At 43.8% G+C, this 27,012-nt stretch overlaps 1 protein-coding gene across 1 annotated transcript in view; it reads right to left on the bottom strand.

The window, feature by feature from the left end:
* The window catches only part of cacna1c (calcium channel, voltage-dependent, L type, alpha 1C subunit), a 112,378-nt gene that overhangs the window by 46,347 nt on the left and 39,019 nt on the right, over nt 1-27,012 (bottom strand). The window contains exons 4-5 of the mRNA XM_061762128.1: nt 25,768-26,194; nt 21,508-21,613 (exon numbers count right to left, since the gene is read on the bottom strand). Coding sequence (XP_061618112.1) covers nt 21,508-21,613; nt 25,768-26,194 — 533 coding nt within the window. The remainder of the gene's footprint in view (nt 1-21,507; nt 21,614-25,767; nt 26,195-27,012) is intronic.

Raw genomic sequence — 27,012 nt, 5'->3', positions numbered from 1 at the left:
GAGAATGAGCGCTGTGTGTGTGTGTGTGTGTGTGTGTGTGCTGCCAATCCGTATAGCTTGGAGAGCAGTGTTACTGATGTAATGACTAACTCCGTTGTCAAACAATTAATTGTTACGCGCACTTCATTTGATGAAATAACATTGAAGAGCGTGTGCGCGGCTCCCCTAGCGATGGCACCGTGACACCCAAACAGGATTAACTGCAAACACCCACTCCCCTGCTGTTGCCATAGTAGCACTGTTGAAAACGGCGACCCACGCGCTATAAAAAGACAATCCCAACTTCCAGAAAGCCAGAAGTTTATCGTATATGTTGAGGAAAGGACATCTGTGTGTGTTTCATGCGAAGTCTCTTCTGACATATTTTCATCCTGTGGCCTTTCTGGTTTCTGGGAAAGTCATTTAAAGTGCATCGGAGAGGGCCGAGTCGCAGTTTGTGTTTAGTCCTCAGATGAAAGATGACAGCCACCTCCAGCCTCGCCCTCAGACTCGGTGGGGGTTGCGGCGTGTGGCTGGAAGGTTACACCGCGGACAACGCATGCGCTCGTCATTAAGCGCAGGAAAGACACACGGCGGGGCGCGCTATAAGTCCACACCGACTCTCGCACCCACTGGTCTTTATAGCATCATTGAGGGATCATTAGCAACACCTGCATACTCTCACAAGATCCAATACAAGAGCTCGATCAGGTTAATTATCTGTCTTACTTTCACAATCTGTTTATTATTGTAGTGCTAGCCTGTCCAATCAGATCCTTCCCTGCCTTTGTGTCGCCAACCTGTGTCCACAGCACTGCCACATTTGTGTTGGGAATCACCTCTCGGCTGGATGACTGTAACGACTTAACTTTGGAGTCAGCCAGTCCTCCTTCAAACGTCTCCAGTTGGTACAAAATCCATGTTAATTTTGTTGACACTTTTTTTGTTTTGTTTTTGTCATATTCGTCAACCTTTTTCCGACCGAAATGAGATGATAACTAAATAAAATTGCATGTACGAGGACTAAGCCAATGACAAATCATATTGACATTTTCATCAACAAATAAAAAAGATCCAATCAGAATGTAATGGTTTTTATTTCAGTTGACTAAATATACTGCAGTTTTATTCAACTAAATTGAGAAAAAAAAAATGAATTTAGATGACAAAATGATGACGAAAACTAAATGACATTTTGGTCAAAAGACTGACAAAAAAAAAATAATAAGAATCAAATCAATGCTCCTACTCGCGTCTTAACTGGAACATGTAAGAGGGAGCACATAACTCCTATTCTGGCCCCCCTCCACTGGCTAATTAGATGTTTCCCCCTCCCCCTGTATCCACAGAAGCTCGCCTGCAGTGTGAGGCTAGTAAGTTGCACTCTCTGCCCTTGCGTCTCCAAGCTGCGCCTCCAAAGCCGCTTTCCCGCTGTTCGGCCGATCATTTCCTTCTGCCCCGCATCTGTCTCGTCAGCACATCCCCGCTCCCGATCATTTCCTCGCCCTCCCTCGTGTGCCACTCGGCAGTTTGTTGTCCACCTGTTTCTCGCGTTTGAAAAAGCCTCAGCTTTTACCTTATTTGAGTTCACCGGGCTTTTAACACCCTCGCTCTACACCATGACAGAGCGAGCGTGACTGAACGTTAGTTAAAATGAAAGATGGGGCGAGGCGAGATGAGGAATGAAGACCCCCTTGGCACATCGGTGGTGTATCGGCGTGCACATCTGCAGTTCTCCCCGCTTGTCTTCCCGCGCAATGATACGCTGAGAGTTATGAGTCATGCGTTAACGTGACACAGTGTGTGACATAAACGGAGCATAAACACACTCGGTGAGGGGTGAATGAGGACAGATAAGAAAAATGGGGGAGAGGTAAGCGCAATTAGTGAGGGTTCCGCCTCCAGTTTCCTTGCTGTGCTTTGGGCTCAATATTACTATAAAGCGTCTCCTCTGAGGTCTTATTATAAGTGGTCAAACATTTTCACACATACCACTATGATGACAAGTCTTAAAATGTGTTTCTCATTTCTTTCATTGGACGCCAGTGATTTTGGCGTGTTCCACACACTGCTCTGCTAACTGCAGTGTCAAAAAAATATTTATTGTCCACGAGTCATTTTGATCGTGAATCTTCTATTTTTCATGATCCGAAAGTTGTTGTCCACCCTGTCAGCAACATCATCGGCTTGCAGTTCATTTATGTATTAAATAAAAAAAAATAAAAATGTGTCAGCGCTTGACCAATATTAATTTCTAACAGCATAACAGGTAGCTTAACCCCACTGGCCCCATTTGTTGAATGTGGAAGTGCGCGTTTGTGCGCGCGATGCGCCTTGAACGACAATAGACCGTCAACACACAGTGGTGCCAGATTATATTGGATCACAGTGTGGTTGTTTTATTTCTATATTTCTTGGTCTCACTCTCTACTAATTCGATACTGTACCGCTAGCTTTAGTTGTTATCGTGGCCATTAGAATTTTTCTTTGCCAATTTTCTTATAATACACGTACAAGCAGAAGGAATCACTGCCGTCTCGCAATGCTTGTGTGTGCGCACGCATGCTTTCGAGTTAGCCTCTCATTAACTTCCCACCCCGCGCTGTGGTGCCAACCCCCTGCTGAGTCTGGCATGCTAGCCATCCTCGCAGCCCATCCCTCGCATCATTATCTTGCTTTTGTTCGTCCGCCACTCGTCTGTTGTCTGGCTAATAATCACAAGGTCCCTTTCTTTTTTTCAACTGGACCCTTCGGTTACAAAACACACACCCGACATTTGAATTTAACCACAGAAGAAAAGACGCCAAGCAGTTGTTTAGGTCCGTGGGGAGCACAGATGTGTGCTAATGGCTTGTTTCGCAAGAGAGGAAAAACTGTACTCGTCATCACAGCACACACACACACACGCACGCACGCACACGCACATGCACACACACGCACACACACACACAGGAAAAAGGACACGTTCAAACATGACAAACGTGCACGGGCAATACAAACTCAGTATCGCGCCCGTCCTTCCACGCGTCCCCTCGTGAGGACACGCCAATGACGGCAACAAATAAGCGAAAGACGGGTGAAATTAATTGGAGAATGTATGTAAGGACACAAGGGAGGAAGGCTGAGCAGGATCCACAACACCTCCAGATGCTCAATCTATGAATCTGCTTTTAAATACCACCAGAGTGTGCGCACACTCTCCCGCTATCTCGTCGCCTTCCTTCCCTTTGGGGCGTGCCCATTAGTTCTGCTTGTTCGGCCTTCGATGGAGCCTGTCCCCCCCACGCCGGTCGCCTCGGAGACTCAGCCGGAGCCTCATCAATTTCCCGGCAGCCGGCAGCCAAAACTGACCTCGAGGAGCGATCCCTGATCATGACCAAAATGGGTGACATCGGGGCAGGAAGAAGAAAGGGGCAAAATGCGGGCGGTTTAGCGAGGGATGAGAGTGTCACCTTTTTCGCGTTTGTGTGTCTCCGAGCATCGGGGCGAGATTTCACACTTGGGCACAGTAAAGGGCACTGAGGGTAATAAGCATTCTGGATTTAGAGGACGACATTTAATCCCCCCAAACATCTTTGAACACACGAATAGCAAAACATGGTCTTTCACAAATCGAGGCTCCGTGTACACAAAACTAACTCTCGAAATCAATTTCCATTGCTGCTTGGCAGATTTCATAGGGCACGCTCATTTATGATCCCAAGCATAGTAACAAATTAAAAACCTTAGATGAGTTTCCTCCGTCATTTTTTTGGGACCACACAGCAGAGAATGAGCCGACAGAAAGACAAGTCAGACAGACAACGTTATATGCAGCTTTTTTTTGGTCACAGAGATGTCTGCTGGCTGTGGCGGGGCACAGACCCACTACAACACTTGCAAGAGCTGACAGTCCTCGAGTGACAACTAACATTTTTACTCCTCTTGCGTCCTACTCTGCCACAACCTTGACTCGCCTCCATAAAACATTTTTTTTCTCCTTTCAGCAGTCCTTTCCTTGAGGAATCATTTCATTAAAGCAGAGGAATGGAGATTCAGCAGCAAAATGACTGCTTTCTTTGATTTGTGTCGTGCAAAACCTACACAAGCTGTAATGGCTTAACGTTGCTCTTTATTTAATATGCAGCGGTTCATCCGCACGCTGGAGAGCTGCAAGAGGCTAATGTTCCTCCTTAAATGTCTTTTACCATGACATAATTTCACACGACACTTTGGACAGCATTTTAAAGAACCACATTCGTCATTTTCCAGATCAATGTGAGTGGAAAAACAGCTGCTGCGACGTCTGTCTCTTTTTGGGCCGCTCTCATCCATCTGAACAACGTGGATCCCGCAGATAATATTTTCATAACCACACAATTAGCTGATCAATATATAGTGCGATTAATTGCAAGTGCACGGCGAGGACGGAGGAGAAACAACATTCACTCGGCCACGCCATTTAAAGGCACAACACACCAATGTACTGAAGTGCGTGTGTAACCTTTCGCCTTATTCCTTTATAATCTCTTTTATTACTTTTACACTCATTATAATATACTCATTATCAGGCTCTGTGCTTTTGTGTATGCGTTATTATTGTCCATTTCCCAGAGTTCACGGTCGACGAGGTGTGTGTGTGTGTTTGCGGTAGGTGAAAAGGCTGCTCGGCGTGCAACGAACAAGGCGGTGGGCGCCGATGGAGGTTTGATCAATGAACACCGTCGCATCAATTAATCATCCTTGAGGAGGTAATGGAGCCCATCGCGACACACATCTATCCCCATGTTTTGTTTTATGTAGCGCACTTGTCATACAACGCAAACGACACACACCCTCCTCCGCCTCGTCGAGACTTATCACACAAAGACACATGCACACAGGTGGGGGAGCAACCATAAAATAGACCACACCATTACCGTAATGGCGAGCTGTATTTTTAAGCATTTATTTTTGTTTTGTTTCTGAGACGGGTCGTCAAAATATATCTTTACACGGAAAATGGTCCGTGGCGCAAAAAAGGTTGGCTGAAAAATCTTAGCGATTCGATTGACTTCAACTCGACTTACATCACATTATCGTCGACTACATATTTACAGTTTACAGTTATACACACTTGGACAGTTTATTAGGTACATCTGTACATTGATTGCATTGTAAAGGCTCAATTGTTGTACTGTATCTTACTAGCCAGTTGTGTAACTCAAGCTATGGCCTGTGTGAACTTTCTGGACTTTCTATTTATAGACAGAAAGTAGCGTGCCGGATCCACCTATGCTCTGCCGTATCTAAACAATGGAGGCCTGTGATTTGTTTGAGCTAGTGCGGTGTGTATCTTAGAATAGACTAGCTGGACGTGCATGGCGCTCGCCGGTGTTTGTGTTTGGTTGCACTCAATATCCCGCCAGTATGTCAGATAAGTCAATAAATAAGGCATTCCGCTATTTTCTGATGGTTTAGTTAATTGCGCGAGTGTTTTTGCACACAGATGCCGCGCTTCAAATCTCTCTCCGACGGGCGACAAGCTGAAGCCTGGGGAGTCATTATAAAAAATTAGAAATGCTGTTCTGTTCCCTCTTCCAGCTCCCGCAGGAAAGGAGAAATACCCCAGTTAGCAGCGCAGCCTGAGACGCGGGCGCCCGCCAACTTGAAAGTTTGCGTCTGCGTCACACACTACTTGTCTGGCTTGCGCTCCATTGGCTGCGCTTTTCGCAGCTCCACCACAATGGACTAATCCCAGATTGCCGCGAGGCTCCAGCGGAACTCAATGTGAACCCTGAAAAAAAAAAAAAAAGACAACTTTGCAACTTCTATTTTTAACTGGGCAGCATCTCACATAACCCTGTTTGTCTTAAAAAAAAAAATCCCTTTTTACATTACATTCGGGTGCCAAAGTATTTCCTTCGTTGCTAATAAAAGATAAGAGTGTAAATGATTGCAGGCTGTGGTAGCACATTCATTAGCAACTCCGCTTCCACCTCAGTCTCCTCCTCTTCCTCCTCCCTTGCTTTATTGTCCTCTCATTCCATAGGTGGCATTTGTGTACTCGGCAATGTGTACAATGTGTTTACATAAAAGTTACAAGAAAAGCATTTTCACGTATTTGTATATGTACTGTACTATTATGCATTTTTTTGTATTTTTTTTTTTTAAGTATGAAATGCTACTAAATTCTGATAATACGACTGTGTATTGTGTAGTTTTGTTTGTTCCCATAATAAATAAATACTCATGCCATTCATCCATTCCAGCCTCCCAAAAAAACTGTTTGTAATGTGTTTTTTTAATAAGAAAAACAACAATCTATAATACTGTACTTTATAAAAACATTTAGTAAGGACATATTTTAATAGAATGTAAAGAACTCAGAACAGCTTTTGTCACTTTTTTTTTTTTGCTTAAGTTATCTCAACATATGTCTACATATGTTGCTCCACTGTTTGTGTTCAAATGTCCGTTGCGTAAAAGGGTTCTAACACCGCAATACTGATGCTATTCATTAGCCCCTCTATGGAGTTTCTCATTATGTGTTAGCATTAAGCTAGTGGACTTCAAGGCAAAGTTATGTGCTTGTTTAAAATACACTGTATTTCCCTTTGTTTTATTTTCAGTTTTATAATGCATTAAAAGTAATGCATAATGTATAGCGCGGCAACACCATGCTTAATGCTGGTGGCAAAGGAGAGATGCACACGCTGCCAAGAGAGGAGGAAGAGTAAAGGGATATAGAGTGGGATATTTTTAAGAAAGTTATCTAAAATTGTCCCACCTCTGCCTCACATCGACCCACATTCCAGCTCCCACAGAGGAGGAGGAGGAGGAAGAGGAAGAGGAAAGTAACATCTCAGTCCATCACGGCAATGCCACGTTCTCAATGCAACAGAGATACCCGCTTTAAAGTCCTTATTTGGTTGGACTTCATAAAAGCGCTACCGCTTCTGATGTTTTGCCGTGGCTCACGTCATTCCAGTGCAAACTATCACGATAAAGTGACGCAAAGTCATGCTGGTGAACCATTCACTGGCATTTAACCATCTGTTCACTTGTGTCACCGGTGGTGCGTGTGCGTTGAATCACTGGATGTTCAAATGGTGGCGACATGCGACGGAATAAAGGTGTGATGTAGAGCCTGAATGTATCTTTTTAATTAGATAATGTAATGAAGTGACTCCCGGTAAAGGCCCATATTCCTATATTGATCTCCCTCATTAAATCCATAGCCTCCTCAAAGGAGCGTAGATAAGAGGCTCCTCCAAAAGGATTTTACAGCTTTGAGATAATTGAGATGTGAATTGTGCAAAGCGGGCAACGGTGCTAAATTTTTCTCTCTCTAATGAATTCGCCGTTTAGGCCCACTTGACATCGAGTTTTTATTCCTGTGATGATTCATGCACGGTGCAATACTGAGCGGTTGGAGGCACAATGGTCAGGATCAATAAAAGTGGTCTTCTTTCCTGTTCTTAATATGGGCCTCACATGTAAATGCACATAAGAATCGAGAACATTTTGCAAATCAACACATTTCCACAGCAGATACTCTGTGGTGTGTTCAGGGACACTCCCAAAAATTTGAGACCAGTGCTGGGACTGCGTTGTACACCAAAATAAAGCTCAAAATATGAACTCTAAAATCCCAGTATTGGTTCAATATGCTTCCGCTCGCCTCTTAACTGGAACACGTAAGCGGGAGCACATTTTAAAAAGGAAGAGAAGTAACAAAAGATCCACGTGTTTGTTAATGTACAACTACACCGCATCATTCTGAGAGGTGTTTCTAACATTTTGCCCTTCTCGTGTAACTAAATAAAGTGGTCAAAACATTTGAAACCGATGACACAGCTCTGAAATCAGATCATTGCCTGCTGTTTCGTCTCCTTTCCTAACTGGTATTTTTGTAGGACAACCATCAGGTGTGTGCGTGTGTGTGTGTGTCTGTGTGTGCGTGTGTGTGTGCGCCTCAGCGACCTCCCTCCTCTGCACCCCTGCACTCTCCCACTCCTGGGAGGTGACCCAGTTTCCCATGATCCAATGCGGCTGCTGCCTCTGCCTACTGCGACTGCCGCCACTGTGTCGTTGCCGTAGCGATTTTGCCAGGCCCTTTAATGCCGGCTGTGACGGCGCCATGAATAATGGATAGGGAGAGTGACAAAGTGTGAGGCGGAGGGGAGGAGAGGGAGGAAGAGACATGACAAGGAGAGGATGACAGGTGGAACTACTTTCTTTTTCTATGGCAATATGCTGCCTCTTTATACTGTTGTAAATATGTAACTTTGCCGAAACATTTACATGTAAAGTTGTTGAATTTGGTGGTATATGGCACCCTCAATATGTTTGAATGCTTTCCTTAACAAGAAACTGAGATAGGCAATTTTTTTTTCGCATTCCAATGCAGACTCATTTGAACAATAAATAATAAATCATATTTTTGCTCTCCCCACTGCATTTAAGGGATAGTACAAGGTACAAAATCAGCAGAATTAAACATAAAAATGGTTGATTTAATCAAGATTATGCTGCAAGGTGCTCGTTTCATTTGAATTATGAAAACTATTCTGCAAAATTTTGCACATTCTCTGTTAATATCCATCAATTAGCAGTCATTTCAATGGAAAGTTTCAATCTTTTTTTTTTTTTATAGAAAAATCCCATTGTTAATGTATGATTAAAGTGTTAAAAATATGCTAGTGTGAACAATCTTATACAGGGTGTGGAAAAAAGTCTACACAACCCTAATTAAATGCCAGGTTTTTGTGATATAAGAAAAAAAAGGAGTCCAAGAGAACTCATTTCCAACCTTTTTCCACCATTAATGTGACCTATAGCCTGTTACAGTGCAAAACATATCTTTTGGAATTAGGGCCCACAATTTAAACCTTGCTCTCTTGTTGGACCACAACAAAATGGTGCATAGAATTTTTATAGTCACTGAACATAAAAAGACCCATCCAAGTATTGACTAATACATTTTGATAACTGTTAGCCAATAAGTCCCAACGTTAGTGTCCGTCTGCTGCTGTGTCGGTGCAGCTTTTCTTTTGCAGACATGACAAGCTGTGCCTTATGGGTAACGCAGTCTGACTTCATCGGAGCTGAAGGACAGACGGGAAGAGTTGAAGAGGTCACTGAGCACGGTCACCAAACGTGACATCTAACATCTAACGCTTTGGGGGCTGGGGGGGTGCACTCTGTGTGTGTGTGTGTGTATGTGTGAGTGGTTTTGCGTGGCTGGCGGCTAATCTGTCTCAGTGCTGACTGCAGCACACACCTGTTGAAGGCAATTTAAGCGCGCACGCGTACAAGTACGCAGAGGGCCACTCGCCTCAGCTCCCGTCGCAATCAAAGCTGGAAATCAACTTGACGACTTAAATCATCAAGCAAGACCCCACGGCGTGACCGACAAAAAAAAATCCACAGCAAAAGTGCTGGCTCATAAGCCGCCGTGAATAAAATATTTCCCTCCGCGCGAAAGCCTCAAAAGTGCCCACGCAGCCTTTTACTTCCGAGCACACGTTTTGCTGCATAAAAATCTAATCAAAGACGAAGCAAGCGGCCTGCACGCTCGCTTCACGGAAGCCTTGCCCCCTTTTTTCCTTTAAATGTTTTTACGGTGCACACGGCTGTGAATTATAACGTGCATCTCCGTGAAATGTAAGTTGACATGGAAAATTATTAGCAGAAAAAGATGAAAAGTGCACAGTTTTTCCAGTTATCTTTAGACGGGTTATACCACCCATCACCTGTCGCAACATTTAACATTTACTTTCCTCATCTGCTTAACAAGGACTTGAATGCAGACGTACAGTACACAATGGCCATTTTTCATCCGGTGCATGCACTGATCCTCTTGGGTGGTCGGGGGTTCTTCCACCCCCCTGATTATTTCTGTCCATAGTGAAGTTAAGAGATAGTTGGCTCCCACTAATGATGTAGATGCATAAGGATGCAACATTAAAACAGAAGGATCTTTGATGTGTGTGCAGACTGTGCGTGCCTGTTTTTAATGAGCTGTTTTCTGAAGTTGTGTGCGTGTATGTACAAGTATGTGTGTGCGCGCATGTGTGTGTGTGTGTGTGTCTTCTGTCCAACTTGACCGCAGTTATAAAACGATGCAGAGGCACATATTGAGGTTGCCAGGAAACTCGACGACACCTGCAACCATATTTGGACTTTATATCTTGGACTTCCTGTTGCTTGACCCATCCCCCGCCCCCGCTCTCATAAGATTCTTCCCGTAAATTCTCCTTTTTCTTACAGTGCATCAAATAAATCGATGTGTGTTTGCATATAATAAAGGAAAATACTCATAAGCTGGTGCCTGCTTTTACTGTTTTTGGACCAAATACCACTTGCCACTAATCCAGGTTTGGGCCAAAACTATCAAGTGAAGTTGTTTTTAAGCCACAAAGGAGCACAAAATGGTGTATTTGCGAATAATATCCCTAAATGCTTCTGTCTCGCCACTTTCCACAGTGGAATGTGTATTTAATATTTTGTTTCCTGGCAATGAGTTATTATGACTGCATGAATTTTGTAAATGGGGAATCTTGTGCTAACAGGCTAGTAGTATGTGCATGTCCTCTTTTACTCCCTTTTCCCCTCTTATGTCGTCTCTCTCTCTCTCTCTCTCTGCCGTCCTTGCTGGTTCCCTCATCTAATTAGGATGCCATCTTCAATTCACTTGTGATCCAACCCAACACACACTGCACACACCGTCCCTCCTGCTCTGCTGCAGTGTAAACATGCTGTGTCATATTAAAAAGTCACAATCTGCGGTGTCATGATTGGGATGCTCAGTAGCCGTGAGACTCGGGATTACGCGAAGGAGGGGGAAGGCGCGCTTTGGGCCCTGATTGCCTCCCTGGAATTCTTCCGGAAGGCTTATTGCAGCTTCAAATGGAGCGGGTCTCCAAAATGGAGGCAGCTGATGATGATGATACAGCAGCATTCGCCAAAGACTCCCATTTTCCCTCGCTATTTACACAAATATTTAATGGCGTGGTCCGATAACGTGGAGGTGGAGCGAGCAAATGAAGGCTGACAGAGCAGATTGGCCCACTCGTGACGTAACCTCATCCGCACGTGGGCGAACAAGCGTCATAATCCTCAATCAAGTCCCATTTAATGAAACACGTAGACGCACGAAAACGGATTGGCGTAGGGGAAAAGAAAAAATAAATCACTTATCAGTCCATTCAAAGACAGATTGAGTTGTGTCATTATCTTACAAGGTTGTGCACTGCAGCATGCCGACTTAACACCAGTGTGCTGCGACTCTCACAAAGCTTTTCATTTGGGGATTTAATGGAGTTGAAATGACGTTGGATTGGAAAAAGACATTTTCCATGCGTAGACGCTTTGCTTGACTCATGATGTGACCGATTGTAGCTACAGTGCAGTAGAGCAGCAAAAAAAAAATCCTTCTTTGCGCAAGCTTATCACCTTGTTCTTTTTGTAATCTTTTTAAAAGACAGCAAAAAAGCATTAAAATATACATTGTCAATAGTTTTAGGTCCACTGTGGTCAGTATAAGACAGTAATGCAAATTTCAAGATGTTAACAACTAATAAAGGAAGGAAATATTACAAATAATAAAAAATATGAATACAAACAAGATATTGATTAATTAAAGGAGGAAAATCCTGTATCAACATACAGTACACCGAAATATAACATGTTCTTCCTCTAAATGTAACAAAAGAAAAATCCATGTTCAGTCACTTACAGCTTGTTATTAGATCAAAACGGAATTTATTGTGCTTGTCTAAACAACTTAGAGGAAGCAATATTTTAACAAAATATACAAATAATTCAGGCTGACATTCATAGACAGTGGCGAGCCTGGCTTGAGTGGTGCCCCGTGCGAGCCCCTCAGTTGCGCCCTCCCCCCAGTTAGTTGTTCCAGTAATTAACTTTACTTTCAGTAAATCGAAACACTACCACCAACATTTTGCCAAAACTACTAAATTACTCTGACTTTGATTGAACGTCAATTCATTTGAAGTGAAAAAAGTAGATCACACAATTGTCAGCCAATAAGGAGACCTGGTTAGCTTACGTTTTCTACCAACAGCGAACTAACCTTAGCTCCTCCCCCAAACACTTGGCATCGATAACTCTCACTTCACCGTTTATTAGCAAAGTCCCTTACAGAGCCATTATAATGGCTCCACAAGGGGGCGCAAACTCCCTATACAAATGCCAATGATTGACAGGACATGATGCAAAGAGAAAACCAGAAATGCCGCCCTGTGCGGCCCCACATATTGCACATAGCATAAACCGCCACTGGGCATAGGTATCCTAAAATGCTTATTGGTACAGACTTCATTGAAATAAAAAAAGGAGGCTTGGTTGTCACATAGTGCAGCTAGACTGACACTGCTAAAAATGTCTGTCAAGTGTTACACACGCACACACACACACACAAACACACACACACACGTAAAAAATCAAGTGACTGTATGTCACTTGTAAGTCTAATTTTATCTTTCCGATCTCACTAATTCTTCCTTTGCACTCCATCTCCATTTCTCTCTCTCTCTCAGTTGCTACCTGGCAACAAGCTGGTTGCCTTGGCGACCGAGCTTAACAGCTTCACATTCACTGCCATGGGTGGTGTGTGTGTGTGTGTGTGTGTGTGTGCGTGCGTGCGTGTGAGATGGGAGGGCATGCTTGTAATTGAGCATCCGCATGCAGGGACGTACACTTTTTAAATTCAGTTAAAAGTCACCCTTTAGGTCAGGATAAAGGCCTGCGGCTTGGTTTCAAAGTGCAGTCCAAGCTTTTAACTGGCACTTGATGAAAGCAAAAGTCTTCTTTGAGATGATGTACTTGGAGTTTGAGTGCCTTGACTGTCAGAAATAAGAGCCTAATTGAAGTCCCTTGAGGTAAAATCTCAGGACTAATTGCTGTACTCCAAGGGATCTGTTTGCACCTTTTCCAGGGCCCAAAAAGCACAGGAATGGTAGGGTCAAGGTTCATGGCCATTGTAATGATGTCTTTATTGCTCAGATGCACAAACAGCCTTGGTGCCCGTCTCAACCTCCAGGCAGTCCACTGGCCGAAACGCATGCTTGAGTGGTGCGCCACGCCATTTATAAGTGGTTAGTCAGCCACTTGAACCAAGATAACTGAGCTCCCACTGAGAGTTTCACACTCCAGAAGACGGCCTTTGGTTACATTGTGTCCGCCGAGCGAGAGCAAGCGAGAGAGAGATGTTTATCACACGCGCAGCCGTTGACCATGTTTGGACAAAAGAAGGTGAGCGAGGACGGCGGAGGCGGCATCCTCGGCGTTGACTTGACATTTTAATGGCGGGGAGGACGGGAAGGCAGTGAAGACCACGTCCTAAAACCAGGCGAACTCGGTGTACTCGGTCCAAATACTTGTGTATTACAAAGATGGTAACGATACGCTTTTGGCATCGGTCAGCTGCTTGGCTCACTGTGGTTATTTATGATATACAATTAAATAGATAGCACCAATATTACATGATGAGGCTAGGCGGCCAGCTAGCTGGCTAACGGCCATTTAGCAATTTAGTTGTTTTTGTGGTTGTTAAGAGTTCCTTCGCTTAACCGTGGTTCATCGTAAAGCACCTTCGCTTTGCGCAACGGCTTCACACATACCCAATGTTGACTAGTGACAATTTTAGTCCAATTTTATGGGCTTAATCTAAATCAAATACTGCACTACAAGGCTAACTAGACGTAGCTCCCCTCAGTTTTAAACTCAAATGTAAAAATAGGCAACTCATTTAAGAAATCGTAAATGTGACGCTTATAGTTACATTTTTACGACAATGACATGATACATGATGCATGATATCATAATGACCTGATAGCATCTAGAAAACCAAAACCAAGAACAATCTTCTGAGACTTAACATCCTCGAATGAGCCTCCAAAAATGTCAAACATTATTCAGCAAATCCGAATCCTCTCAAAACAAATGAAGAGTAATTCTAGGAGACATTAGCGCCAATACTAGTGGCCATATTGTATTGGGTAATGCCGGGATTGTTGGAGTGAGGTTTGCGTGGGGGGCGCTGAGTGGTCTCATCTTGCACCGCGGGCTCCTTCAGTGGTCCTCATGTCACATTCAGCCTAATTGGAGAGGAATTAACTCAACGAGTCTTAACGACATGCTAGCTACGCACAGGAGGGCTCTCCCCTTCATTGGTAATGAGCTGACACTTCTCCAAGTATTGAAAAAAAAAAAAAACGCACTCCTGACGGATTTATTTTTTTGCTTTTGGTTATTGATATTGTAATTGGCAGCAAGATCGACACGACTGTTCAACTCCCCGCGGTGTACGTGTTGCACGCGTCCGTTTCGCCTGTCCTGTCCTCCGGGCTACGTTCTCGCCCTATCCTCGCGTCAGGCTCCATCTGTCTGGGCCGCCGTCCAAACGGCGCTCTCTGCGTGGTCTCTCACGCCGCCGCCATGATGGCTGTTCAATATGTCTGATAGCGACGTTAAAGCTCTCTGGTGGAAAACCCACCCGGTTAATTGAAAGCAGCCCACTTGAGTGAGGTTGTACTCCTGTCATGGCGTGTTTATTGCGAATATTTATCCACTCACTCAGCTCAGTCGAAACCTTCTGCAAGGTTAACATTTTTGTAAACGTAAAAGTAAAGCTGAAAGTGTAATTTTTCTCCTAATTACAGTGGATTTTACACATGATGCCACAAAAACACAATACTGCACTCTGACAACATTATCTCAACTACTTATTTGTATTTAATCAAGTGACCTGAACTGATGGTCTTCTGTCTTTACTTCGCAACGCCATGAATTGTACTGGAGGGTTGGACAAAAAAAAAAAAAAAAAAACTGTAATAACCCATTTACACACATTCAGATGCACCTGTGAGGTAGTTTCATGGGCATCACATATACAATAGATTAAGAGTGCTTGGCTCTGTGTGACAGCATGCTGCTTGTCTGCGTCTCTTGGATGTGCATTGACCTGTGTGTTTAGTTACTGTGTGTGTGTGTGTGCGTGCGTGTGTGTGTGTGTGTGTGTTGCTCCATCAGCTTCCATTTACTGTCAGTCCGCTTGACATATCTCCTGTCAGGCCGGCGGTCATAAATAGTTTCCCAACAGACGGGATTTTACTTCATGGTCCGACTTACTTTCTGCCTCTTGTCACACACACACACACACACCCACGCACACACACACCTTGCACATTTTCTGTCAAGCTTGACGCAAACCTGTGCAGCCATTTTTTATTTTACCGATGAGAGAGAGAGAGAGTAAGAGAGAGAGACTTTTACCCGTACATAGAAATAAAATAGTTGAAGTGAAACAAATGGTTGTAGATGAGTCATAAGTCAACTGGAAACCCACAATGCATTTTCATTGCCAGCAATCTTTTTGGCGTGTAGGTGTTTTTTTTCCCCTAGTTGATTTTGCTGCACTATACTGACAGTGTTTGCGAAAACAGATACATTCCCTTCTTTAAATGAATAATTACTTTTGAAATCCCATTTTTCTGATGCAGATGTTTCCAGAAACTCTCAAGCTGGATCGGCGTGTGGAATTTACAGCCACGCACGAGCGTTTACCGCCTCATTTTCAGCAGCTGTCATTCCTCCTCTCACCTCAAAATCAAACTGGATTCCTCTAATGCAGTCAGTCCCCTCGCTGCACTCCACAAGTTGCACATGTCGCGAGGTGACTCAAGCTCCTCCTCCTCGCTGACTGCGGTTGTTAACGTTTTATACTCCGAGTCCGAGCTGTGGCGGCGTGGATGAAAGGAACGCTGAAGTTGTTAGCGTCTGGCGGCCGACACGTGAGAGCTCGCGGGTCTTTTCATTTTAGATTTGTAGAAAAATATTCAACGCAACAGGGTGAAATTGTATGTGAGCAATATGCGTTAAATTCAATTTAACAACAGGGAAAAAGGCGGAACGCCTGAGGCTCAGAGCTAAAATTCTTCACGTTGAAATGCAGAACTTTAACTGAGCAACTTCAGCTTTCGTGGCTGAGAAATACAAGCATGGACACGTTTAAAAGCAGGAGGCAACTAACAGTGGTGAGAAGTAACAATCGGGGCCTGAACAATATGGATTTCTTTTTAGGCCAATGCCGATATTTGAATAAAATTCAGAAAACCGACTTATCAGCCGATTAATTTAGAAAATATATGGGGGTCGCCTCAAGCAATAAAGATATGAATTACAGGTAGAAAAAAAACTGCAAAAAAAACCCATAAAAATTTGCCAATTGGAAAACAGCGAATATCAGCTGATTCATCGGTTGGGCCCGACTGCAAATAATTGACAGTGAAAAAAATCATTTTTACTTTCACACTTAAGTACATTGCAGAATCTGGAGTTTTTAGCTTGTACTTGAAGTCCCTGTAAATGAAAATATATATGCAAACTTGACACGCCACGGAGAAGGGTGTTGTTAACAGCCCTGCCAAATCTGAATGATTAAAAAAAAAACTGTCAAGGACAGTAAAGAAAAGGAGGCTTCAAACTTGCACAGTACAGTGCAGTAGCTCGTTCAGGTCAGTACACTAGTTGGGTTGGAATTAATCTGGTTGTTTATCGGGCTTATTTTTTTTCCCCCAAACATGCTCAATTTTCAGATTTGCCGATGCGCTCTCGCCTGCAATTCCCTACCCTAAATTATTAAGTTATTCTGAGTCAGAGGAGTGTGTGAACAGGAAGTTCAGCATGCTAAAATGCGGCCCCCGGCTCCTGCGTGCCTCTTTCGGTAGGGATTTTGGGGCGGGCGCGCCTCCGTGTCAGCATGGGACAGGGTGACGCATCGTGCAGCACTCATCTAAATATTTTAGCAGGAAACATTAGTGACGCGCTTCTTTTTTTTCCTGCTCGTTCATCATTGTGCGTTGTCTGCCTCTGCCGCTACTTCCACCAAGTCTAAGCAAAGTGACTTTAATTACCGGAACAACGCGCAGGAAACTTGCGTGAACATTTCTGAAATTCCAGCCAACTTCCCGGTTTAAAAATAGAAGTTGTATGTTTTTTTTTTTTTTTTTTTTTACAGATGCAAAAGTGGGACCTGGCGGCGTTGCGGTGTTCTCATCTCGCTTCCGTAGCCGAGCCGCTATCGCATTAGTGATTATTCAGCATGATGGCGCGCGCCATCCTGAGATGTCAGAGCCTCTTGTATGCCTGATAAATCAAACCGCAGTTTAATGTACGCGCTATAGCGTGTGAGAGGCAGAAAAAAAGTGCAGAGTCAGACTCACACAATGTAGTAACACAGCTTTCGAGCGGGCTACTTCAGCTCACGAGCGTCTTGTTCCCTCACTCAATATCAATATGTACAGAACTGATCCAAGCTACAACATTAGGTACAACAGCACAATCTAATGAGAGCCAAAACAAGAGCTGCAGCAAAGATAAAAAAAATTAAAGTAAAAAAATGGGATTGCCTTATATGTAAAAAAAAAAAAGTCATGCTTTGAGATACGAGTTTATTTTGTTTCGTGATAAAGCCTGTATCTGGCCTGTAATGCCAAATGCCCCCAACCCAAGAAAGTTGCTGACTTGTTGTAATGTGTATTTTAATGAGGAAAAATAGCATTCCATAATAGTGTACCTTATATAATAACCTACAGTAATGACATAATTCCATTGAATGGCCATTGGGTTGCTCTTTTGGGTTATACTGCCCACCTTGGCCACATGGGGGCAGTATAGGACACATCCTAACTCCTCACAGCTCATCAGTACGGCATTAATATTAGTCATTCTTCACAGAGGATATAAAATATATGACCGTGAGTAGTTATATTGTCTTTCTGCATGTGCTGCTGCGCAGTTTGTGTTCAATCCGTTGCTTGAAGGGTTAATGTCCCCTCCGCTGACTGTCACAAGCAACCATTGGCTTGTGTCACCTCCCAATTTGCACCGTGCAGCCGGTTTGATGAAGTACGTCTTGACCCGTGTGTTTTCCTAGACATGCAAATGAGGGGCTTCCTGCGCAGAAGCCACAGAGCGGAAAAGATAGACGCTCCAGTTTTTTGTATTGTCCTCATCAAATCACACCCACGCGTCCAAGCTGTCTCCAATTGGTGGTTACGTTTTTTGTTTTTTGTTTTGTTTTTTGATACAGAGAATTTCCTGTTTGTACATCATATGCTTGACCCGCCTCTCACCCATGTATTGAAATATTGATATAAACTACAATGTCATCTAAATTGTCGCCTTGGCAACGGGCAAGGCGAGGCTTTGTGCCAGCTAGTTAACACAATGCAATGGCAGCATTGTGCCGAGGGATTGTGGGCCTGTTTCTCCGCACGTGTTGCATGCCCGCCAAGACGCTGATGGCTTCAAGATGCAAAGGAGGTTAAAAAAAAACAAAAAACATCTTCTGCTGAACGTTTTGCACAAATATTCTCAAATGACCGACATTAAAATTCACTTCTGCGAAGAGATCATTGGAGTTGAGCTTGGATGGCGTTACATACTTTTATTATCCTTGCTGTTCAGTCACTAAATACAGGAACCCCTCATGACTCAGGCGTTCCAGCACTTTCAGATGCGATTATAATTGACTACATGACCTCAAATTGCACAACTGGGATTGTTTACATGCTCAAACGGAACCCAAAAAAAAAGCATCTTTTTTTTCCACCTCTTGCCTGGCTTAGCGGCGCTTCAAATTAATAGTAATCCGTCAGTTGTAACACAAAAGTGTACTTTCTCTGCTTAAAGGATGGAGCGCTTTGCCTGCAGATTCTAAAAATATGAAATGATCTATTTTGTTTCGTCAAGTGGCTAATCCTGCTAAGCTTTGAACAACAGCCCAGAATTAACTCTTTGTGTGTGTGTCAACTCACACGCATTTCTAAAAGGACTTATTGCTATTTAATGTGTTTGTGCCATCAGTGAGTCATCCATGCAGTGTGACACAGTCTTGCAGAATTGCTTAGCTCCGCCCACTACCCCCCTGAGTCACCCCCCGTAGTGCGTAGTGCGTTTGCGCGCGTGTGTGTTTTGCTAATGCATACAAATAAATACTTTGGCAGCAGTAAAAGTTTTACTGCCGCATATTATATCACGCGATTACAGTTTACAATTTAACGAGCGACACGTTTGTTTGCCGATGCATGGATTCGGTCGGTATTTATCGTCTAATACCGGTTGGGCTGATGTTAATGTCTCTGCGTGCAATGAAGTTTTAATTAAAAGAATAATTACCACCAATGAGAGTGAGCAGGAGAGACTTTTGCACATTTTTGTCTCCTCCGTCTCTGCAAAGCGAGGACGTGCGAGGCGCATCGCTTTGGTTACCATATCCATGACAACCTCCCTCTCCTCTCGCTGCTATTATTGGCCGCGTCGTCAAGGAGACGGGGCGGCTCATTATGGGATGCGTGACGGAAATAGAAAGCTGGTACTGGAAGCGATACGACAGATCTGCGGAATTACATAAGTTATGTAAACTCTGTGTGTGTGCGTGTGTCCAACTTTTCTGTCTACTTACAGTATCTAATAATGTTACAGTACAACATAATCTAAATGTGCTAGGCAAAAGTATTGAAAACAACTCATTGTTTTTTTGTCAAGTATCACTTTTGTTTTAATAGTGTCTATACTTTGAATCCATGCAGCTATAAACATCATATTACATGTACACATTTCTGACACGACTCAGAGGTGGGAAAATACACATGGAAAGAATTGAAACGGTCACAGAAGCCAACAAATGCCTCGCACGGTCAAATCTTCATAATGTGACGAGAGGGCGTCAAACGAACAATAATAATGTACGCGTGTATTGTAACGAGGGGAAGGCGTAGACAACAGCTGTCCGACTTGAGTCGAAATGTACTTTTCCACTGACTCACACCGTCTGTCCGCTCCTTACATCAATAATCATCACTCATTTATGCTAAAAGTGTCAAAAATATGCCCCTTACTGTTATTCTGCAGCAGATACAATTGCCAACAGCCGAAAAAGTCAAATCTGGACGGAAAAGCTGCTGCTGATGAAGTCACAGCACGACCAATCAGATCGCTATGATGTCACCCCGTATGCGGTTCACAGGGGACATATTGGATTTGCATGGTATCTGGCAATCCCATCATATGCTCAGCATTTCAGATGACCAAACTCTCGCAGACCGTTTCACAACATGTTATTGCCACACATTTTGTACTTCCATAGCGCCGATTTCGTTTCCGATCCGATAGTGAGTGAAACTCAAGATAGTTTCGGTGATACCGATCTGATAGTGATACTTAAAATACACCTAATGTGCTTGGTCAATCAGAAAAAAAGGAGTGTCTTTCAAACTATAGCTTCTTTAGGAAAGCTTAATTGTTTAAGAATGATAATTTTTTTTATTCTGGAGTGTATTATGGTAGCACTAAAAAACACTGGGTGACTCAAATCAAAATTGCCAGTAAATATGTAATGAGATAAATAAATGTGAGAATAATTGCGCAGGTTTGTCAATAATTGCATTTTTATATAGCCATTTAACAAATAAAACTGCGAATTTAATGACACCTCGTCTCTGTAGTCCACTTTCAATGATCAATTCTTTCGGGAACCTGATGTGAATGAATTTTTTTTTTTTTTTTTTTTATAGAATTCATGCAGCTATAACTATGTGTATGTGTGTATGACTTAACCTGGAGGGAGAAAAAAGTAGCTTCACCTGACCAAGTACGATTTAGACAAGATCTCCATTGTGTTCCTGTTAATGATATACATTACTTCTAATGACGGAAGTATCAAAAGTATCGATATTTTGATTTGACAATGGATTTTAGAGCATACAGATCTGGTATCTGCGGCATTGACATTTCAGTATTGACGCGCACATCCCTAATATTAATAACTGGACTGTTATGCCAAACAACGTGTGCCACCTTGCCTCGAAGAGTTATATGTTCTAACTGTCAGACATTTAATTGATTTCAAGAAAATGGTTGCTTTCTACTGATTTCCGAGGGCACAAAATGTCTCACGCCCACCGTGACAACGGCGTTCTTCGACAGAACGAAAGGACGACAGTGTGACAGATGTTACGCGGCCTCACAGGGATTAGCAGCCACACACACGCACAAGCAATGACGCACAAACTCCAGTCAAGCGGTGGCGAGCAGTCAAGTTTTGCCAAACGGAAAATCAACCGTGATACAAGCCACTTTCAGGACGTCATCAGAGTACACGACCGTCCGCTGGGTGCCGAAGCAATTCTCGATCCGAACAAGCTAAGTGACCAAACAGAAGGCTGGGAACGCTTCCAAAGAAGGATTCTGTGACTTTGATCGCAAGACTTTTTAATACAAGCTTAAAGCCTCCGTTTCCGGCGCCGCCATTGTCGCGGCCCAAACAATGAGCGTTATTCAGAGGACAGCCACTTCCTTTCTGTCGCCATCCATTCCGTTGTTCGCACGTGCTCGCATGCGCGGCGGCAGTGTGACAACTTCCCTTGCTTAACGGCAAAATCGATAGCAAAATGATGCCAATTCACTGCGAATGTGTCAAGTGTGCATTTCTCCAATAAAGCCTTCCAACATTTCGATTCAAACGGGAGCGCTACTCACCAAATTGGAGTTGGTGGCGTTGGAGTCGTCCTCGGGGAAGGGGATGTAGACGGCTAAGGCCACGCAGTTAGCGAAAATGGTCATCAGGATGATGATCTCGAACGGTCTGAGAGGAGGAGGCGGATTAAGGAATACACGATAATGCAGTGCAATACACGAGCCTCGGCGGCTGCATTCGTCTTACTTAGATCGCCATCGATTCCCGGGCGGACTCGCTCTTAAACGCCAGCATCCCCCCGTTTTCTAACAGGTGGAGTTTGTCACTGTGATCAATGCTTCAATCTTAACTGTGAAAACATCATTTTGGGCTCACAAGGAAGGACATTAAAGCTGCTAACAATAAGATAGATGGGTCCCGCTGGTGTGTGTGTGTGTGTGTGTGTGTGTGTGTGTGCGGCCCGAGAGTGAGACCGCATGCCCGAATATGGGCGCTGTCGCGTGGAAGACAGGATGCGGCTGGACGAAAGCGGGAAAGACACTTTTTTTTTTTTGGGAGAGGGGAGTGACCTCGGTATTTTTGGCCGGGCGAGTGAGCGAGAGCATGTGAAGGAGAGACAGAGGTCTGCCTTTCATCAGCGCAATTTCTCCCTCCACCTCTCCCATTTATTATAGCCGATTTATCTGAGGCAAAGCTCTGCGGTTGTTTTAAGTACACAACGTGCAATTGTCTTTGTTTCGTGTTTTGTTTAACAGTAAACTTCAAATGGGTGTGAAAATAAACAGCTAGAAGCTGGTTGGTTCACTAGCTGCCAAACTGATGCTTGTTGTGAAGTGAGTTGAGTTCACTGTACAGTGTTCCCAAATTCCTGCTTCACTTGTTTTCAAGGCACCACTGTATCGTAAGAATACATTTATTTTCAATTTTTGTCTCGAAAGGTTCAAGCCACGCTCATGGACGCACTTATTGGACTCCGAGGTAACTGTTTGACAAGCCACTGAAGCCCCACAGATACTTTTTTGTGTGCATAAAAACCAGGTTTTGTTGGTTTTGCGGGCTCAGTGATGGATCATGTTGCTGCTACTGTATCCATTAAAACACATTTAATGGTTTTAACCCCAAACGTGGATGGACTGATGACAGGATAAATAGTAAATTGTTGATTAAAGCAAGAGAGCGGCCCATTTTCGAGAGTTTTCGGAGGGGCTTGCCGACAGAGACAGATATGTCTGCTCTAGTGTTCTGTTTATGTTTGGATTAAGGCTTGACCTTAAGTCACAAGATCATTGCGAGCAAAATGCATCAAACTTAATCACTGGCCCTTGCAGCGGGGCCTCATAGAGCACGCCCCAGACGCAAACGGGCTCCCTGAAACACAGGCAAAAACAAAATAATGAGGTCAGCTTCTATCAACACAATAATAAATCTTCTCGCTACTGAAATGTTTAGGGAGAAGGGTAAAAAAATAAATAAATAAATAAATAAATTACAATACTTTTTAAATGAAAATTGAATAGTTTTATCAGCTGATTTTTGGCTGAAATCGCAAGCCATGAAAATAATACGGTCTGTAAGGGCTTTCTGCTAATCTGTCCTGACCCATTCTATCTACTGTGCTGTACATTTGTGGATTTAACATCATTTTTAGGGTGATAACCAGATTGCGTACTGCAATTGTGAGGCATATTCAGCTTTATGAACAGCCCACAATGCTCACAATAGCGCTATGAAACTTTTATTTCAGCTCAACACTGGAGTGTACACTCGCGGCCACTTCATTGGGTACAACTGCAGGCACTGCACGCTGCATTACAGAGGAACCTCGGTTTTCGGATATCCTATTTTTCATACGATTCAGTTTTCCAGTCACACTCGATAAACATGCACACAATTGTTCATGAGCAACTGCTAAATAAGCCACCGCAGGGCCAAAGAAACTGTGTTATACTGCGTGATTTTATTTTGAAGGCCAGTGTTTTGACATGGATGTGTTAGGCCGATGTTGCTCTATTTTGCCTGATTGTTGCCGAGCGGACCCGCAGGGTTGTTATTGCCTTGAGTTGTTGGAAAAGCTTGCATCGTGGAATACGCCTTGTATACACTATGCGACAGTGAGGTCAGAGTGCGAACCATTTGTTAAAGATAGCTCCCCTCACTACCCTCTCCTCACTCTTCCAAGTGTCTTTAATAAAGGTAACTGACGCAAAATGTTCATTAGTCATAGTTTGGGGTGTCCGGAACGGATTAATTGGATTTACATTATTTCCGATGGGAAATAATGCTTTGGTTTTTCTACTGTTCGCTTATTATGGTTGAGAGCTGTTTCTAATAATTTGTCCCTCTCACTCATGCAACTAAAATGTAATTTTTTTTCTCTAACCACTACAGGTGTAACTAATTTTGTGGCCGGTGAGTGTCTATCTTTTACATGTAAATAAAGTTGAGTTCTCTACTCGGATTTAGTCACGTGAGCGCATGTGTATCTGCGTGTGAGCTCGGACAAGCCCTGTCGACCCGTTGACGGGAGTACCGGTTGTCGTGGTAACAGCGGGATGCGGCGAGGGAGATGTGGGGATCGGTAGTCTCTCGAGGCACGAGTTTTGAAGGACGTCCAATTCAAATTGACCTCCAAATTGAGTGTAATTTGGAGATTTATTGCTTCTCGCATCCTATTTGTTCAACTCCGTCTCCTTCTGAGTTGTTTGCATGATTAATGCCGGGAATTGTGGGTAATCATCTGCGAGCTCATCAGCGCCTGCTGTTTGCCACAATTTACTATAACTGCTAAGACATGAAAAAGACAAAATAATCGTGGAAATTAGCCACGTCAATTCTTGAAAGGCCACCCTTTTCCCAAACGGGATGGCAAATAAATTGCGCCAATTTAAATAGACGATAACCTTGGCGCAACGGATGCACGTGCGACTTATCATCCCTTTGTCATCCCTCAAGTTTACCTTTCCCACCTCCCGCTCCGTCTTCTCTTAGCAACAAATAGACCGCTCGGATGCAACGCTAATCCGGAAGGAAAAACGAAGCAAACAACGGAGCTTTAAAAGAAAAGTACGAGGTGAACTGCATGAAGAAAGGCGATTGTACAGACAGAGGGATACTAAATTGAGGGGGGGCAAGATGGATGGAGCGTAGGAGGAGGGACCCTGGGGAGAGAGGATGAACGCTGCCAGAACAAGAAGGGAGAGAAGTGTGACGGAGGAACGAGAGGAATAGAGCGGCTTTTTAATCCGCATGTGAGTAAACAAAAAGAAAGAGACCGGCAGGATGAAAGGGAGAGGAAGCAGAGGGGAGGAAGAGGAGGCTCACGTGTTTTCAAAGCCAGAGGGCGCACAGATTGATTAAGCCAGCGAGCTGATGGCGTGGAGGAGGAGGAGATGCTCGGGAGTCACTCTTCCATATATTTAAAGTCTTTTCCTCCTGTCACTGCATTTTTTTAAAAAAACGCAATCAAATCATGTCTTACCTCCGCCAAGGTATCTCTGTGTTTGTTTGTGTGTTAGCAGGATTGCATTACAACTAATGAACCAATTTAGATGCAGAGGAACAATGCGTTACATTGCGGAGATGACTCCAAATATATCGTTTGTTTTGTAGGATTAATGCGAAGATTACAAAGGCAATTTGGATTAGACTTTTTTTGTGGCAAGCTGGAAGAATTTATTGGATTTTGGTGCAGATCTGGTTGAAAAAAAGCGCACAGGTGAATTTATTTGTATCCACACCTCCAGTCTAGTTTGTAACTGCATTATTTTGTTTCAGAGGAAACGAGGTTGTGATGAAAAGTTGCACCACAGTCGATTAATCGATAAAGACAGAATTGTCTGTAACTTGGCTGATTAGAAAAGAATATGCCAAAATGGTGACTAGTTGACTTTAAAGTTTTAAATGACGATGTGGAGTAGTAAAGTCGACCCGTCGACAAGTCGATTAATCGGTTCAACCCCTGGAGGCAATTGGAATCATTCTCCCACTGCTCACTGTAGTTTGTTGCGTTAGCTTAACCTTGCTTGTACAGTGGTTTCTCTCTTTTTCTTCTTCTTTTCCTCTATCGTGATATAAAGATGTGATTTTCTTAAAAACCTTCTTTAGATGAATTTATTGTGTTTTTTTGTTGTTGTTGTCACCTGAGTCACAACGGCATAATTCTGCCATGATCCAGGAAGTAGCCTGTTGTTTGTTCAGCTCGAGGTGACAAATAGATTGACTGTCTTTGAGCAACAGGCAAGAATTGGGGGGATGCCGCCCTCTTTAAATAGCATCCGAGCGATCGGCATGGCGACAGTTTGAGTTATGTCACGAAAGGATACTTCCACTCCACGATGCTGATGCAGGCCCGGCGTATGGGGTTCTTGAGCGTGAGGCACAGCAGCGCTCGAGGGGGCCGCGTAGCCGTGGTGGTGGTCTGCTTCTTGGGCTTGGAGCTGTAGTGCTGCCTCTTGCGCTGTGTGGAGCTGGCCGTGGAGATGGGCCCGCCCCCTCCCGCCGCCAGCCCCGCGGCGCCGCCCGAGGCCGCGTTGCCCATCATCTTGGCCTGGCGGGCGGCGTCGATGGCGGCCTGCCAGCTCAGGGCAGCGCCCGGCGTGGCGATGTGTTCCGGGGCCAGACCCACCACTCCCACTACGCCGTGGTTGACCCCGCCCCCGCTCCCATCACGGTCGCCGACGCCCGGGTGCTCGTTGGTCAGGCCTGGGGCAGAGGGGCGAGGAAGAGGGTGAGGGGGAGAGTAGTCGGAGCCTGGAACACACAAACGGGGAGAAAATATTATAACATTAAGATGATCCTGTCTGCATCTTTACATGTACAGTATTTCATATCGCAGATTTTTACGATCATTCACCTTAAAAAGACTTCCATCAGTTAAACATTTTTCTTATACTTTCAAGTTCAAATTTAGAGTCAATTTAGGTCTACTAGGAGAGTAGCTACGTAACCAAGAGCACAAAACAGAGTTTTCCTGTGTGCTCCGTTTGTATGCATTGCTGCACCGTGTGTGTAAAGTAGCAGTTGTTTGTTGGTTTATAATTACAGTAACATCTATGCTCATTCCGTTTGCGAGAGCAGCAACTTTCAAACAAGTGTGGCGAATTGCAGAACGCTTGCCGCAGAGTACGAGACGGCATTACAATAATCTCGAGCAGATTACACTTGCGCAAAGTGACGCGGTGAATAAAAACGAGAGCGGATCCTTCGAGCCGCCTGCTTAGCCAGATTAAAGACACGTATAATATGCTCTCAGCCCCCCACTCGATGACAACCCAACAAGGATTGCACAAAAACGCTCATACAGCAGCAGATTACGCACATCATTTACGTGTAAAAAAAAAAAAAAAAGCTTCAAAAATCTTCTTTTCTTCCATGTATAACCTTTGCATGGAATTTTCTGATTTAATTCAAGCATTTAAATGTTAAAACTAGATATGAAAATGCCACATTACGAGCCATTACACTGTGGAAGTGGATAAGAAGTAGTATTCCAAAGTGGAAGTGAAGCCAACAGAGAGAGAGAGAGAGAAAAAAATAAGTCAGTGGAGCTGTTATCTATTTAATGATAA

Source organism: Phyllopteryx taeniolatus, chromosome 22 (genome assembly GCF_024500385.1).
Source record: "Phyllopteryx taeniolatus isolate TA_2022b chromosome 22, UOR_Ptae_1.2, whole genome shotgun sequence".
NCBI classification, from domain to species: Eukaryota; Metazoa; Chordata; class Actinopteri; order Syngnathiformes; family Syngnathidae; genus Phyllopteryx; species Phyllopteryx taeniolatus.
This window is presented reverse-complemented; position numbering and strand designations above follow the sequence as displayed.